This window comes from Seriola lalandi, unplaced genomic scaffold (genome assembly GCF_002814215.2).
Source record: "Seriola lalandi dorsalis isolate HSWRI2012SDOR001 ecotype SW California unplaced genomic scaffold, Sedor1 jcf7180002054437, whole genome shotgun sequence".
Taxonomy (NCBI): Eukaryota; Metazoa; Chordata; class Actinopteri; order Carangiformes; family Carangidae; genus Seriola; species Seriola lalandi.
In genome coordinates, this window is record NW_019524990.1 from 224,960 (window position 1) to 243,343 (window position 18,384).

General features: G+C 38.5%; 1 protein-coding gene across 1 annotated transcript; it reads right to left on the minus strand.

The window, feature by feature from the left end:
• Window positions 1-791: 791 nt before the first annotated feature.
• Window positions 792-17,664, minus strand: msna (moesin a). Its single transcript, XM_023410763.2, has 13 exons — window positions 17,368-17,664; window positions 10,016-10,099; window positions 9,188-9,283; window positions 8,799-9,073; window positions 8,612-8,695; window positions 8,126-8,272; window positions 7,923-8,019; window positions 7,656-7,819; window positions 7,219-7,349; window positions 6,958-7,118; window positions 6,716-6,808; window positions 3,869-4,099; window positions 792-3,380 (listed from the first exon to the last, which is right to left on the minus strand). Exons 1-13 carry the CDS (start codon window positions 17,377-17,379, stop codon window positions 3,216-3,218), a joined length of 1,740 nt encoding a protein of 579 aa, XP_023266531.1. The 5' UTR covers window positions 17,380-17,664; the 3' UTR covers window positions 792-3,215.
• Window positions 17,665-18,384: the final 720 nt, after the last annotated feature.

Consider the following 18,384-nt stretch of genomic DNA (forward strand, 5'->3'; position numbering starts at 1 on the left):
CAGCTGGAAGGAGCATGTGGCTGTGGAAATGTGCTCTTATTTAAGCAGGAGAGGCAGATGCTGTCTGTACTCTGCACCCAGATTCATGGATTTAAACTGTAGATCAGAGCTTTTTTATCTGCTTGCCTGTCAGTCACTGGGTTTATCATATACCACTATTTGACTTTTGAGTTTAACCCTGAATGCTCCAAGTGGGATTTCAAGAATATATGTGACACTATGTGGCATTAGAGTATTTTTCTAAGAGGGAAAATCTACTCAGTGCACAGTGTTAAGATGTTTGCAGAATAATCATTTGCAGCAGTTTTAATTTTGCATGGTTTTCCACAGTATAGCCCTGCTTTAAAGATTGTGATCATTTTAAAGCTATTCTGGGTTTGCTGTGGTAAACTACAGAAAATTAACCCCAAAGTCTTTAAATATAATATGTACAGATATGTTTTAATAAAATTACTTTTCTATTTCTGACAAAACAGGGATCATTAACTAAATTAATGTGAATAAACTGAATCAATTTCAAACCGGTGCCATGTCACCCTCATTGGAGACTGAGGGTAAACTGCCACCATGTGGCTGATTCTAAGACTGCAACTGGAAGCTTGTGAACCATGAGGCCAAATTTAGATGGGTATGATCACTGTATTATTACAGAGTAACGTAAAGATATCTGTACATTGCATGTATGTCAAGATAAACCTGAATAAATATGTGAGAATGTCATAAATGAAACAGTTCATTTCTTCAGATATCACACACAGTAGTAATAGTAGTACAATGCAGGAGAAGAGGAGGCAGTTTAATCTGATTTTTATTCATTTGTGAAAGGAAGACTTTAAGCAGCAAGATCTGATGAATAACCTGGGCAAGGCACTGTCTTTCAATTTACAATATTAATTATGTTTCAGTCCTTTTTGATTCAAGACAAGATATTAAGTAGCATCTTTTAATACATTTCTTTTTCACACATGATGACTTGAGTTCAAATTACACTTGATTCTTAAAGGCTTAAAGGCTGTCAATACATGGTGCTTCAGGTAGAACATTCAGTGCAGCATAATAAGAGTTACTGTCAAAGGCATGGAAATATCCAAAATAGCAACAACTGCATTTTTCATTTCATAGCAGATACAAGAACTACACGCAACAATGGGCCACAACACTGTTTATCAAAATGCATCTTGGTACAAATTTTCATTCAATAACAGACGTAAAAATAAAATAAAAAGAAACATTTATCACTAAAATACATTTACTTTGAATTTGCAAAATGGTGTAAATAAATCTTTCAAACACTAATTTCTAAAAATCTATGAACAAGCAAAACTTTCTGCATGTCTGAATGCAAATGTGTAATGGTACAATGAAGTATGTTACATTCATTTTTACACAGAATGATTTGGCCTGATTTAAAGTTTCCATTCATGGTATATTGCCTGCCTTTAGCAATACACCATTAACAGGAATTCCTGTAGCATCTTTTCATTCGTCCTATCACAGGCTTTTGGTGTTGCTTGTTCCTTCAGCTTAGAACCACAGCAGTGAGCTGTTCATTCAGTTAACAATGAAATTCTGTTTTCAAAATGCACTTCATTTTGAACAAAAGCTGTCCTTGACAAGTACAAAAATATCCTCAGAGGTGTACTTTTTTGCACCTTACATCATTTTATATCTGAAAAATTCCAATTACAAAATACACAAATGTAATCAAATACATACAGTATATCAATAATCAATAATACATGCATTGGAAATAGTGCCTTTCTAGGACAGTACATATGCTGTGACTCATATTTCAAAAGTAAACTTTCCAGTGCATGTTCAATGAAATTGTTTTATTTTATGCATCAAATTCTTGGAAGATTTTGTGGAAAAAAGTTTCTACAGTGAAGTTCAGGTTAACAATCAAACTTTCAGCTTCACTTTATTGGCATTTTTCTCACTCACAAATCCAGCTTGACATGTGATAATTACAGTGTCCTTAAGCTGTATTGGTTACATTGATGCAAAAGTGTATTTTGATTATCAAACATCACTGATGAGCAGAGTTAACAATGAAAAGAAGAGGCGTAAAGCTACAATAAAACACTTAAAGGTACTGTACAACCAAGTTCAAATGTCCTACAGGTTTTTTAAACTGAGGCTGAATTGAACTGATGATGAAGCTGATTTATACTCAATGTTAAGAAAAGTGACAACTGAAAGTTTCCACAGATGTGAGCTGTGTAGATATCAAAGAGACAACAAATCAAATGTTTTACAGACACCAGATTTGAATTGAATGGTTTGTGACAGAAATGCAACTTTTCTTTCTTCTTTCTTTCTATTTTTATGTTGCATGAGAGAGTGAGTTAGATTGTTGATAATACGTTTACATTTTTTTTAAATTTAAATTGAAAGATCGGTTTAAAAATTGTACATAGCAAACACACGAGAGAAAGCTTAGGTTTTTAGGTTGTTTTCAGGCCAAGTTCATTTTGTCAACCGTTCAGGGTTTTCCATGCAGATTTTAAAGGAAATAAGAAATTCATGTGCTTGAGCTTTAACAGTAAAATTTACTGAAGCCTTGTAGTTACAAACTGACTTGAAGATGTTCAGAAATACTGTAATATTTGTAACAGCTGGCAGATTCTAAAAACAATCAAATGAAAAGTAAATAAATTGTAAATTTGTAAAAAATAATACTGCTCTATGAATGCTCCACCCAGACATTTCAGAGTCATATCATGTGTATTTGCTTGAGTAGATTACAGCGCATTTGCTTTTACAGCTATGGGCAACACATCATATTTTTAAAACTGTTGCATGTGTACAGCAGAAATATATTTAAGCTGAAATTTGAATTTGTCTCTTGAGTCTTTTTATTTGAAATCATGATACAAAAATGTGACAGAAAGATTGAAAATGCTAACTCAATGTGTCATGAAATGAGGTGTGAGCCCATTACTAAAATGCTACATAAACCCCTTGTCAGGAATTTACTAATAAAATACAGTATGTCCCTTTTCAACCAGTGACTTGCCTAAATTCAAAGTTCGGAACAATAGCAAATGGAATTTTGCAGATCCAAGTTTGTACATTGTGCTGTGCTTGTGCAGCCATGTTGTGTTGTGGATCTGATTTATTTGCGTACAGAGAAAACAGCTTGAGTGAGGCAGGACTGCAGTCCAGGCAGAAAGGCCCAGCTGTATGGGCTGCATCATTGGCGAACGCATACATCACATGCATTCGAACTCATCAATGCGCTGTTTGGTGTTTCCTGACCGGATCTGCCTAAGGGTCTTGTACTTGTCTCGTCCAGCTCGCATGTTCTCAGCGTGGATCATGTCATTCACCGTTTTCTTGGTCTCGTCCCGAGCGTTGGCCAACTCTGAGCTTAAAGCCTGGAAATACAGTTATCACAGTTTTAACACCTCACACCGCTACGTTACCATCAACATCTGAGACTCATTCTTATTTCTGAAAATATTACACCAACAGTTTTAGTGATTTGCACCTGTTTTTGCACTAACCACATATTACTGTACATTAAAATGTAAAATTCCTTTCACATCACAAGTGAAATCAATAAGAGATGAGACTTTCACTTGGTTTCACCTCAACAATTGTAAGTGTCCCTGATTGTTATTGCATTCCCATTACTTGCACTACAACAGTGATGCTGTAAAGCTGACATACTAATATACCAGCTGACAACAAGAAAACAGTAATCAGACCTACTGTGCATTTTTTTACTTTGTTGTATGATTAACTTCATCATATTCTTTCATTTTAGTTTATTAAAAATTCTAAAATTATCCCTCTGATCAATTATTCCAATACTTTAATGACACATCTACTGAATCTTGTAAACAAGATCTCAGAAACTCACAAGTAGATGCTTCTGCAAACGTTCATTCTTCTCAGCCTCAGTCATGCGCTCCTCTTCACTGCGGTCCTTGTACGTGGCAGCAGATGTGAACTCGGCACTGGCCTCAGCGCTGCTCTCGTCATTCTCATCATGCTCGTTCTCTGCGTTGAGTGGCTCCTGAACATGAGCCGCCATCACTTTGTTTTTAAGCTCTTCTTTGGTCTTCTCCAGGTCATCCTGCACCATGGTAGCCTGAGGGAACACAGAATCATGTGTTATATTTACTAGTCCACATTAAGATAAGTAGACAGACATTAAATGAATAGAAATGTATTTCATAGAACTGACAACAGTAGTTTTTATTATTAAAAGTAGTAGTTTCTCCTCTGGCTAAACACAAGTTTACAACAATGCAAAAGGCTCTGGGTGGATGTATTTGTGCTGCATTCAAAGACAACTGGGAACTCAAAGATTTCTCAACCTCTCACTTGAAAAATATGATGAATGGATGAATTCGGAACTTTGTTGTGGGAAGCTCAGGACCGAGAAGCAGATGCTCTGACGTCACTTAGGTGGCGTCCTCAGTTTTGGATGGTGTTAAATGAATAAAACTCTTCTCTGCCTGATCCTGCATATGTACTGATTTTCTTGAAGTCCCCCACAGTTTTTTCCATATGTTTTGATACTGCTGTGGACGAGAAGCTTTTTATTCCTGAATATGACTCCCCTGTCTTTCTGTCTGTTGTTTGTGGCAGTGGTGTTTTGTATGTTTGTTTCTATTGTAAAAAAAAAAAAAAGTTAAAAAATAAAATATTCAACTAAAAAGAGAAGAATAAAACTCTCTAAATGAAGACTATATATGTGGTCCATGTTAATAAGTGACATTTGAAATTATTGTTATGTGTAATATTCTGACTGAATTGATGTATGTAATAGTTTGTGACAGCCCCTGTTTCTGTCATTTATCCTCATCCTTTCTTTGATGTCATAAAACAAATATTCTGCCATTAGAAGACGAGCTGCGTTCTGAACTCCGACGTGACTGAAATGCAGCATTAGGCAGAGTGGTGCTAAGAGCTGAATACTTAGGGCAGCATGCTGACAATGCTTAATGCTCACAATGACATTGCTAACATGCGAGTAATGTTTAACACTATTAATGTTTCCCATGTTCACCATCTTTATTTTGCATGTTAGCATGGTAATCAAACTAGACAGACTGAATTAATCAGCTAATCATTTCAGCTCTACCACACTCAGTGTACAACACAGTTTCTATTATTTTGGACACTAAAAATTTGTTTAAACAATTCATTAAATACACCAACAGTCCACTTCAGCCATAAAGTATGGGAGGACAACATGTTACAAAAGAGAAAAATTAAAAAGAGAAATTCAAGAGAAGAAACTGAGACTGACCATTACATTTTCCCCTGTATCACTGTTTCTTCTGCCTTGTTTGCCTGTTGTATTTTGTTAATACTTCTTAATTTATTTAATTACTTAATTAATTAATTACTTTTAATAATCAAAATATACACAGGAAATAAAGTATAAATAAGAGTGCTTGTGCTAGAAGGAGCTGGAGAATTAGAGCAAATTATGAGTAACACTGGAATGTCAACATGGAAAACTTATAGTGCAGCAGATAAATTTGTATTTGGAAGGTTATTGTGCATTTTATGACTAAAACATGAAACTTTCTCCATTTTTCTATAAACCATGTACCACATTTATCTTCAGACGTGGAGGCATTCCAGATGTGACTCTGGGACAGGGCAGAGCCCCCTGGGGTAATGAGTGTGCTCCACACCAAACTAGCATGCTAGCTTCTGATTAGAATGCTTGCTAATGTGCTAGCTACTCATGTAACTCAGTCAGTGTTTTTAACAAGCTATAGCTACCTCAACACCTGAAATAGTGGGGTCTGCAGTCCCCCTGCAAAATTGGTGCTCCAAGCAAAAGTATGATACACAGCCACAGCAGCAAATACGCATCTTTATGCAATTTTGGCAATTATATACATGATTATAATAGAGAAATAGGGCAAAAACTGGAAAAATTCAATGCTGAAGTCAATGACCTCCCAAGGAAACTAGAAGTCAGATACAAATTGCCTCCACGTCTAAAATAAAACCTCAGGGTATGTAGACTATATGCTGAAACTTTTACGCTTTAGTCACAAAATGCACAATTGTTTTGCCTACCTTCCCCACTATTAGTCTTAGTATTTAATAGGCCAGAATATCATAATGGGGCAAAAGAGTTAAACAGGATTTCCCCCACACAAAGAGAGCTGTCAGCACCACAATGAGTCACACTGCCCATTAACATGAAGGGGCTGGCCTGGCACTCATGCTCTTTACCAAAAAAGACATGAGGCAAACGGGAGCGTTCACCCCTCCCCCAAAAACACACAACAACAGGACCCCAGGAATGTCTGTCCTCACTGGGTCACAAGGGAGGGGCTGTGTGATCAGCAGAACATCAGACAGATGCCATTTAATTTGTATCTATGTATGTAAATATAAATTAAACAATAATTTGTGAGATAATTTCATATAAATGAGTTGAGTTTTCACAAATCATTAGTTCATTTATATATTTTACACAATTTATTCATGATTTTTGATGTATTTCATACTGAACATTTTGGGATTCATACAGTGGATGAAGTCCTTTTCTTGTTAAAAAGCCTAAATGATCAGGTGATGAATGAGAAGAATCAAACACGCTCTCTTAACGTCATCAGTTCTAATGTTGAGTGTTTTAAAGTGTGCTCTTTGTTCTTTCAAGAACTGAAAAAGAACTGTCCCTGCAATCAAAGGAAGACCACTGCTTGGTTACTATAGAGACAGTAGATCACACCTTCTGCTGCCACTGTACTGCCTCGTCTTCCTTCTTCTTCTTGGCGTCCTCCAGGAGGGAAATCTTCGAAGTCAGGTCAGCCAACTCTGTGGCCTGAAAGGACGACATTTCTTTTAAATTACTTTCTTATTGTTTATATTTGAAGCATCAGAACAACCTTTTCAGTCATCAAACATTTATGGTACATGTATTTTTTTTAGCTTCAACGCCCATGATAAGAGAAATAGTTTCTGATAACTGACCAGGTGCTCTTGGTTCTTCATCTGGTTCTCTGACTGCTGCAGCAGAGCCACCTTGGCGTCCTCAGCAGTCCTCAGCTCAGTCTCGAGGCGCTCAGCCTCCTCATTCGCTCGCTTCCTCTCCTGCTCCAGCTCCAGAGCCCTCTGTGTTTGCTCCTCCAGCTCTGTGCAGACACACATTCACACACACAGAGAAGCACTACAGGGTCACCATTCATTACAGTATGACAACAAGCTTTTCTTCAATATTGTCAAGTCACACACCTTGCTGGGCTTTTTTTGTCTGCTCCTCAATCTGCTTTAATCTCTCCATTAACTCCTCCTTTTCCTTTTCAATCTTTTCCTTTTCCTTTTCTGCAAGTTCTCTTTTCCTCTTTTCGTTCTCCAGCAGAGCTCTAATAGAAACAGACAGTACATGACATACAAGATGGATTAGAGTGTAGAGTAATCAGGAGCAGATAATCAGCAGTTTATTCACTGGGTAGTTAAAAACACACTCGTTTACACATCCCATAACCATCACACAGAATGCAGAGCATCAGTGTTATAGAAGTTTCTGATCCTGATATATTTTTAAATCAGGTCATCTTGCTGCAATACAACAAACTGTGGACATTTACATTAGAAGCCTTTGTCCTGAATTTAATAAATGATTTCAGCCATCAGTGATCAAACCTGTGTGTTAAATGTTGAGCTCTTACCTCTCCATCTTCTTGTGATTCTTCTCCTCCCGAGCCTGAGCCTTCATCTGCTGCACCTCAATGGTGTCAGGTTTGCGGCGGCGCATATACAGCTCATGGTTGCCCATGCACAGAGCCAGAATGCGCTTGTTGATGCGCAGTCTCGGAGCGTAGAATACAAAGTCCTAAAGCAGCAACATTAGAGGTTACTATCAGAACTCACACACAGACTTGTAAATATAGATTATTTCATTGTAACTAGGTGTCTGTTATTAAGGATTAACGTACAGGTGCTTTCTTGTCAATTGGTTTAATGACAAACTTCTTGTCATTGAAGGAAATGTTCCTTATTTCACTCCAAGGAAATCCAATTTTGGGTGTCATTCTGTTGAGGCAAGAGAAAAGAAAGTCATTACACTGGAATTAATAATAATGCTGTATGACAATTACACAAAACATTTTTATAATCACACTGTTGTGGAGCCACTCACTTGTCATTCTGTTCATATATGTTGAGGCCCAGTGCATCCACTCCCAACCACAGCTCTGTTCCTTTCTTATTCTTGATGTTGAAGTAGTTGACTCCATACATCTCAAGGTCTTGAGCGATCTTCAGATACTCCATCATGGATTCCTCTCTGTGGACACATGACATGTTTAACCCTGATCACCACACAGACCGAATCAGACAACACTGAGCTCCAGCTGGCAGGGATGCAGATGAAGACAAGAACAAGACAATGGAGAGGAACGTTCAAGGAAGTAGAATCAGATTGTGACCCAGTGTTTGCTGAAACCTCCAATGACTGAAGCACTAAAGAGAAACAGTTTGACAGACGCTCCAGAGACAGACAGTAAGAGAGAGAGAGATCTTCTTTATGTAGCAACTATTGAAAGGGGGGGCAAAGATGTTTCTCTCCTTTAGGTGTATATCTACCTTTACCTATAAACAAGTGAACATGCGTGCCAGTAGTTACCTCATCATGCCCTTGTGCTCTTCGTGCCACACCTGAATCCTCTCCTCCCATTGGTCCTTGTTGAGTTTGTGCTGGTCCAGAACTCTGTGAACATGAGACATCAACATGTCTCAACACACACTGGCTGCAATGCGACATCTATCTGATATTAACAGGCAGGTTGAAATGGTGATGACAGCTGTGTTACCTCTGAGGGAGCAACTGTTCACTGGACAGGTAGCCTGGTGTGTGAACTTCCTTATTGTAGTCACCATACTTGGCCTGGACCGCGTAGGAGGCCAGGAGGACCGCTGTCTCTGGAGGGCAGTAAATGTCGTCATTTAAGATTCCCTCCTTCACCTGCAGGAAGAACAGCCGCTGTGTGGCGTCCTGGATTAACTCCTCTGACACATCTTCAGGGTAGAATTTGGCACGGAACTTAAACAGCAGCGGGCTTTCCTTCCTCACATCCTGGGCTGTCACCTAAAATAAAACGCAGTGAGGTGTAGAGGTTACGGTTCTCTAAATAGACTTGAATTCCACAGAATAGTTCGATCTTGACAAAGGAGGAAAGAAGAATGTTCAATAAGAGCTCACCTTCTTATTGAGCTTGAGCCATGTAGAGAAACCCTTTGTGTCCTGGTATTGGAGTCCAAAGTACCAAACCTCCCGCAGCCCAATGGTCTTAACAACCTTAAAACATCCAAGCACAACTATTGTTAATGTCCTCTTCATCAACAACAAAAATGATAATAATTTTGAACTGAACTGAAGAAATCTGTATGACTGAATATCCATCATGTATTTTAATTTTAATTTAATTAATTGATTTAATATATAAGAGCCAAACATTTTATGGTTCCAGCTTTTTAAATCTGAATATGTGCTGCTTTTCCTTGTCCCACATGACAGTAAATTCAATATCTTTGAGTTTTGGACTGTTGGTCAAAGAAAACAAGACATCTCATGACATCACCTTGGGCTCAGGGAAATTGTGAAGAGCATTTTATTTAATATTTTCAGATGATCTGTAGACGAAACATTTAATAGATTACTTTGTTTCACGTCTATCCTACAAATATCAAACTAAATAAAAACTACAAATACTTATTTTTTTTAAACCTAAGAAAAGGACAAAGAACCTCCAACACTGCACATGTGATAAAATAATAATAATAATAATAATCAACATTAAAATAAATGGGATTGAAGTATTTCCATAAAGTGCCTGCACAGCTATCTACATAGTAAGGTAATTACACATCATTATACATAATTGAAAACTGCTGCTTACAGCTTTATGTTTTTTAACTTACCACATACAAAAATCTTAAAAAAAAAAATTAAATCAATGATTGATTCAAAAGTTTGTTGATGTTATTGGAAAGCACATAACACTGGTTACAAGAGAGAAGTTTCTCATACCTGGTCAAAGAGCTGCTTTCCTGTTGTATTGGGCTGAATGGCAAACTCCAGTTCAGCATCCATTGTGGTGACTCTTACACTAATCTGAGGAAGGGAGCAAATTGGAAGAATGAGCCATTTGTAGATGCAAACAGGAAGTTAAAATATCTCACTGCACTAAAATAAACCGTCATGATCAGGACATTACTGGCTCTTGTGTCTTAAAAAAACCCATGTTGAATCCATGTTATGAATTTTGTTTTATGGTTTTAGCAATCACCCCTTTTTAAAAAATCACTTCAACAGTGTACATACACCTCTGGCATGAGAAACGATTAGGGTTATTTGATGCTGACACTGAAATACACAACTTTTTTTGACTTAAAAGTTACTATATGTACAATGTGAAACATTCAAAAGACAAACCTTTTGAAAATTAAAAGATGATATAATCACATACAGTTTTATACACATTTAATTTTAAATCAGCTGATTAAGAAGCAAAGGTGGTGCACCTAAAAAAATAAAACAATAATCATATGATAAAAAATAATATTTTGATCTTTTATAGAATTCATGAAGGACCATGTCTCTTGCTTCCACACTGTGTATAAGTATTGTACCAGTTTGGCTCTATCTCAGTACAGAACTTATCTGCAGGAAGTAACCACATCCTCTAGCGGCTGGGCCTTGTGAGGCATGGCTGCTAAACACTGAGCTCTCAAGAGAGTCATCCACATCCTGCCATGTATCAACCAACCTGTCAGCTTTGTGCTGAGCTCTTTAGCAAGAGCAGACTATGACTGTGTGTTTGATTCCCCTTCAGGTAACACATTTTGTTAAAGCCAGTGAGGCACTTCTTATTTAAATGACTTGAAATGTTTATGGATTGCACAGTTTCATGTCAAAAGTTGAATACATTTATTTAACCTCAGAATAGATTAATTTTCTGTACTCAGTAAACTCACTGTGTAGGCATTTCTCTTTTTCTCTGTCTCATAGTGATCAACAGCAGCATGCATGTCTATTGGGAAATAACTGCGCAGGCTGAGGCCCACGCCTGCCCTGAACAACAATGGTATGCATTATTTCCCAGTTGCGGGGCTGATTAGAGTTGCGTTCTTTCCCATTCATGTCAGCAGGACCCCATTTACTGCTCAGGACACTTGCCCCTCTGTCACTTCCTGTCATCACCAGCAGTCTGAGTTGGAGTGGAACCTACAATCTGGGCCTACACACAGCAGCACAGATGTTTAGTCGTCTAGACATACCACTCTTTAAACTGACAACTGAACTTTGATGAACATTTTTCCATTCATGCAGATAAGAGCTGAGTTCACAGCCACCCTGCTTTGGGTTTAAGCAGTTTCATTTCCTGAGTCAGAATGGTTAATCTTGCATGAAAAAGGAACTACGCTTATACATTTTCAGCTTGGTTAGGGTGTGTCTCTCATGGCCAGAATTCAAAAACACTTAACACGCTATTATTAGCACATGCTCAAAAACCCACTCAGGCCCACGTGTCATGTTTCCATGACTTATTCTGAACAGTTTTTTTATCACACCAAAACTAGACTCCACAAATCATTTCCTCAGTTCTTAACAAGCTAAACCTTTAGCAGCATGTCTAAAGACCAATCTTGTGACAGTGTTATAATAATTTGCTTTATGATAAACAAGTGGCTTGTTGAAGGACATTTAGGGTGTGTGAAGCAATTTCACTGACTGCCTGAAACTGCTTGTTAACTCTATTATCTATCTCAAACAAACAAGAAGACAGATGGAAACTTTGACATGAGGATGGAACAACATGAAAAGTCACCAAAGTCATTTGGATTTATCCACTGGGGACTAAGAATGTCGTTTCATCCAGCCATTAGTTGTTAAGATATTTCAGCCTGGTCCAATGTGCTGGACCTATATACATTTCCTTCCATTGAGCCTTGCTGTTAGCATGGCTAAAATCCCTAAAATCCACAACTAAGTTAAATGCAATCTGTTGGCAAGGCTAAAAGAGAAAACATGTCATGAGAGCGAATTAAAGCACTAACTATCATTTGTAGGAAGTGGTCATGTTTGTTATATAATTATATTAAGACAGAGAAGTTAACCCAAAAGTGAACCCTAGGAAACACCTCAGGTTACCTCTCAAGAGAGAGGAAGTGAAACTGCTGAAACTCAAAGAAAAGGTGTGATTTATAGAAGCAGAACAGTGAAGAAACATATACTGGAGTACTGTTGTTTAGCTTATTATTTTTTCATCATATTTGTGGGAACATTACCTTCATATGTTACAGAAACCATTAACGATAAAAATATTCACTGAAAACATGTGACGTACCAGCATTCAGTCACCTCCCATACACTGACTCACCAGTGTCACCTTAGTGTGCTGTTTACAGCCTCAACCTCCAATCAAAGCCAAGGCCAAACATAACATACCACCAAGTAGTTTCAGGATGGTCCCCAATACTGGTTCGTTTCACATGACCATGCCTGGTCCCCAGTGAGGGTTGGGGTTGGTCCAGTGTAACAATACAAGGCAAACCTGCTTTAAGTGAGTGGTCAGCTGAGCACAGCAGCACCTCTCATAACAGGCTGTGATGACAAACACCATCACATAACAATACACACAGTTCTGAGTCACACCATGCACCATAAAGGTCAGCAAATCAGGTCAACAAGTCCTCAACAATGGATCAAGCCTGGTAACGACGGCAACCATGCTTACAACCCTCAACTACTCGATTTCTTAGCTGACAAACTGAGGACAGTAACGGCACAAAAACATGATTTAGAGACAGACATTAAAATTTGATTAGCACATGTTGAACAGTTATGTTAAAATGTGGCATTAGCATTGGAAATCGAGACACTGCCAGCAGCATGCAGTTAACACTTCCTGATGCCAAGCTGAATATGAAGTGTGAGAATGTGGGAATGTAAAATGATCCTGTGTGTATAACCAGCCTCGTTATGATGTCACTTAAAGCCAATAATACAAGGGAAAGCCTGTTTATTTCCTCTGGAGCCAACATACAAATATCACCATTATCTACGAGACTACTGACTTTGGACTCGGCAGGAAAACATGTATGCAGCAAAAAACAGGTCCCCTCCTCTGTAAAAGAAACGTGTGATGTGAGTGGCAGCTCACTCTGATGGGGCTGTGTGCAGACGTAGGTTTTACAGGAGGAGAAGAGGATGAGGTTTCTTTCTATGTGGGGGGCAGACCATGTAAAGGGGAGGGGTCTTCCAAAACTGTTTCCCATGACTACAGTTTCTTAAATGTATTGACTGTCACTACAAGAATAATGTAACTGTTTACTTGTTGTTTTTACTAAAAACATAGAGACTGTTGCTTTGTCCTCTACATCCTGTATTATCTCTAGTTTACTGGATCACCTGACCTCTCACCAGCTGGCACACCTGCTCTACATTTCTCACTAGTAAAGGTATTTTATCTGTTAGATGCTGCTACTCAAACGTTATGTTTGCATGTTGCCTGAGTTTTCAATCACTTCTAGCCTTTATTCTAATGACATATTGTCTTCATCACAGCCATATACACAAACATACGTAGATCCAATAAAAACATTACACAGCAAAACAGGAAGCTACTACTGCTTATTTAACTGTGCCTGTGACCAATTCCCCAATTTGATTTTCCAGCATTGTTCAATCCTGCTACCTGCTCTGCTTGTTTTGTGTAGTGATGATTTGTTCTCCTTATTAACTGGGGAAAGGTTGTCTTATACACAACAGCAGATCCAGAGCAGGACACAAACTAACACTGATACAAGCCACAAGCTCCTCTGTTTGCAGTGATGCAGTGATGTTAGACTGGCTAATGCTCACTGTAGTGCTTTGCTTATTTCATTCTTTTATTATGTACAGTTTGAACTCTGCTTGAGGGTTGCACTAGACAAATTATTATAATGAGAGCCAGTTAACCATAACTTATTCGTCTGTCATGTCATTGTATCTAGTGGTTATTTTAGCATCTACAGCAGTAGGTTATGCCCTATAGAAATGATTAGATGATTTAAACTTAAAATAGTTTAGACTAATGTTTTGATCCCAACAGCAGCTGTAGAAATAAACAAGAAATCAGAATAAGCCTAAAAGAATAGATTAATAAGCAATAATAACAAAGTACTTACTTTCAGAAGTTTGATTTTCTCTCATTAAACTAGCTATGTGGTTGTAGTTTGTCCAGCAGCTCTACCTCTACACACTGTTAATCTGCTCTGCTATGTGCTCCACAGACCCATTTAATCCCCTGCTGACTCTTTCCATTTCCCATTTCTCCACAGACACACTTGTTCAAAGTTTGGTCGTCCTAACAGGAAAACTGCATCTGTCACGATTTCTACACAATGGGCTAAAATGGTAAGTTATGCTCAAGTTTTGTGTGATAATAATAATGATAATAATACTGTACGCTGTGCCTGTATTTGTGGATAGGATGATTAACATTATTCACTGGTTGTTTATAATGAAAAACAGTTCAAAACAGGCTGGTTGTCTCCTGGACTAACTCTATTGTTGAAACAGAAAGTATAAACTATTACTTTTAAAGACCACGAATACAGGTCAGTGAACATACTTATTATTGTTACACCATGGTGTCAGATTTTAGCAATAAAACCAAAATACAATATTATTTATGTTTGTTTGGTGCTTGAGAAAAACTGTCTATTCAGAATGTAATTTTATGCGAAGTGCTTAACGAAGTAGATAATAATCCACAACTACAGACCACAACAACATCCAAACAATCTAAATGAAAGACTGCTAAAGCTCCATCAGGCTGTAAAATAACAGGCTGATAAACACAGACCTACAGCAAGTCCTGGACCTGCTGCACTGCTGTAATGCAATCTAAAGTGGAGCATGGCATCTGAGGACCATGCTGGGGGAAGCAGGGAGGAGACAAGCTAGACCATGATGTGAAAGTCCATATAAGGCTGCAGGCGAGGAAATTACCAGAAAGGAACTGATGTAAGTGCAGAAACCTTGAGTCACAACATGACTTCCTTGGGAAACTGAAGCACTGCCAAGAGGAGTCGAGCAGAGTCTCTCAATAATTACAGCTTTTGTGAAACGTCAGGGTTTTTATATTTCACTAAAACACTGAATAAACAACTGTTTGGAAAACGGTTCATGGAAAAACTCTTATTTACACCATGAATATTTTACTCCTTGAGCCAGCTTGTTGTGGATGTGACTAGAAATTGGGAACACAACTTTTACTGGGTGCAGAATGAGTTTCAGAGTATTTGCTGAATCAGTGTGCTTAGCTTCCTTCTTTCTGTGTCTGTTATATGTTCGCAGTGAGGTTTACTAAAGGAAACAGATCACTGAGTGTTGCAACAACAGGTCTGCATTTTAACCTTTTCACTGTTGATATCACCATCCGTCAGGTGCAGGGAGAGATAACTTAACAATGCAACAGCTTATACTCTTCTAATGTATATATATAATGTAGAACTCTTATAATACTCTAATGTATTTCTGCATCAGCACAAAGGGAACAAAACATCTCCTTTATATTTTTGTGTACATCATGACATGTTGCTAATTGTTGAATTCCCAGAACGAGTCTAGGATATTGAATATGAATATTGTCATATCCCATAATCCTCTCCTGTCATCATGCTCTACAACAGAGCTGCTGTACCTGCAGTATGTCTGTGCTTGTGAACTGATGGTTACTGTCAAACAGCTTCTTTGAGGTCCCTCACTGTTACTGCAGCAGCTGCTGCACGTACAGGACTATAGGCTGCTACTCAGCGTTGCAGCTGCACTCTTTAGAGATTTGGCACAAAGACTAAGTGAAGGACTAAAAATACATAACGATCATAAAAATAAAGTTCATCTGTATCAGCTTCAGTGTGATATAGAATATTGTTTAGCTCCATTTACTACAAACAGGATATCAACCTCTATAATAATGTGTCACTGCTCACATGCATACTGAACTGAGTTTTATTAACTACCCTAATAGCTCAGTTTTTAGTATTTAGCAAATCCCTTCATAGTCACTGAAAACTACTTTAAATGCTGGTATGATGAGAGGAATTCCTTTTGGAAAGACGGGGCAGTAAAGGCTTTAAATGCCAGGATGCTGTAACGTTTTTTTCTGGTTGACCGCCGGGAAAAAGATCGAGGAAGTACTAGCAGAAACAATACCGCAGGAAGAGAGCAGGTCAGCCCTTAGTACTATTTTTCTGTTTGTAATTTTGGAGTGCAGAAGTTCACAAGTCAGAAGTCATGATATGTGAAGACAACAGTGATACATGCACATGCTTTTCTAAAAAAGACCTAGAGTCAGACTGACTACAAAAATAATATTGTTTTTATAAGAAGAGATCAAGGTAATCTGATGTTGTTGTTTTGTTAAATAAATACTGATTTAATGAATTACAGTCTTGTGGAATGTAAATGGCTTTGTGCATAGATCACCTTCATCTCATGGTCATAAGTGACTCTTTCTGTAGAATAATGTTCCTTTTATTGTCAGTGTGCATGTGGGTGTCACAGCTCAGAGCAAACTGTGGTTAAGAATACGGACCACAAAGACTCCACTCTATTATCTTCTTTTTACTAAAAGCATTGAGCTGAGTCAAAATCAGACTGTCTTCATCAGGGGTACAAATGAGCTGGAGATAGAAACTACTTTCACTTCTGTTTGTCCCTGATGCAGCATGAGCCTTTTCTCCTCTTTGTTCAGAGCCCAATCACCACCCGCTCACATCTATTCTCTAGCTTCTTCCTTTGATAACACAGCTCTGAGCTAAATCTTGCCCCTCTTTTCTTATCAGTGGCGACCTGCCATAAAAGCTCCAAGTGCCTCTGAGCATTTTCCTCCATTTGCCCCAGAGCTGGCAGACACAGCTGGCCTGAGTGACAGTTCAAATCCCTCCTTGTTAGACCTAAGAGAGGGAGGCCTTGGAGGACTAGCCCGCGCAACGGCAGCCTCACAGCGGCTTCAGCCGAAACCCTCTGCTGGTGTGAGGGTCTTCAGCTGCGGACTAAAGCTGCAGTAAGGTTTTATTGTCATGTACCAGGCCCGAAGGCCTGAGTGAGACGTCTGATTAAAGGCGCTAATTTTAATGAACACACGGGCGGGAGCGCGCACGCGCACACAACTAACGGAAAGTACCCCAGTAATCCTCGGAGAGTGTGAAAGGATGGAACAGATTTTAAAATAATATGAAATAATATGTAATAATGTATCAGGGAGGGACTCCGGTCTGTTTAATGATCAAGTCCCGGTCAAACATTCAGTGCAATGAAAGCAGAATAATGGAGACACAAAGAGACAGACAGTTTATACGTGATGACGTTCATGCAGTTTTCAGTCTTACCGTTTTCGGCATCTTTCCTTTCTTTTACGTCCGGTTCAGGTTTTATTATAAAAGTTATTAAATCAAACGAGCAGTGAGCGAGACCAACAGAAAACTTTTTCCCATCAGAACAACGGCGCCAAACTAACGCCCTCCCGTGTCCAGGAAATAAACGCGACTTTCAGACACTTTGAACCGCTCGCTGGTGGAAATGTTTTTTCTTTGTTTCGCCTCAGAGTGAAACGGACTGGAGCTCGGTTTCCTGCTAACGGTACCGCTGACTGCAAAACCACACCCAGACCGATGACAGGACAGCAGCCAGCCAGACCGAGGGAGAGGGTTCAGACCGCCAGACTCCGCCTGCAGCAGCCGCATCATCATGGCTGACTTCACTGTTTCACAGCGACAGTTCACTGGCTCTCACTGGTTCAACACAAACCCCGCGAAACCCAAAAATAACCAAGACACCTTAAACATCTGAGAAGGCTGCAGAAATGAAACGTCACATCAATGATCAATAAATAGTAGAGATAGAAAGAGATAGAAAACAATAGAAATCCAGGCTTTTAAAGGGTCTGTGCAGTTTGATAGCAACTCGCACGAACTATGTAATAGATAATAATCATAAAATGACATTAAGTTGAAGGTATAAACCTTCTACATAAGTTGACTAATAGTAGTTATGATCTACTTCAGCTACTACATATTCCCAATCAATATTTTATTATTAGTTTCATTTTAAATGGTTATTTCTCAGGCTGCCATGTTCAGGTCACCCCTGACACTGTATTTGAGACCCGATGTACTCCATAACATTCTGTTGTATGTATCATAGACATCCATTCTGGTCGGCTACATCAAGCTGCTCACTGACTCTGTTTCAGCGCACACTGTTAAAAAAGAATCTTAAAAAAACGGTCAAATGACTGGAAGCAGCCGCTGCCAAACAAAAACCTTAAAATTAAAGTAAAACATCCTAATTCAAATAAAGTGTAAAAACAATAAGTTTACGGAAAGTGTCATTAATATTTCTACAGA

What these genes read in the sequence shown, in the direction of transcription:
- msna (XM_023410763.2), bottom strand. An exon ending in GAGCACAAGGGCATGATGAG is followed by an intron (nt 8,273 to 8,611) that starts GTAACTACTGGC and finishes ATGTGTCCACAG; the next exon opens with AGAGGAATCCATGATGGAGT. An exon ending in AATCACAAGAAGATGGAGAG is followed by an intron (nt 7,350 to 7,655) that starts GTAAGAGCTCAA and finishes TGTTTCTATTAG; the next exon opens with AGCTCTGCTGGAGAACGAAA.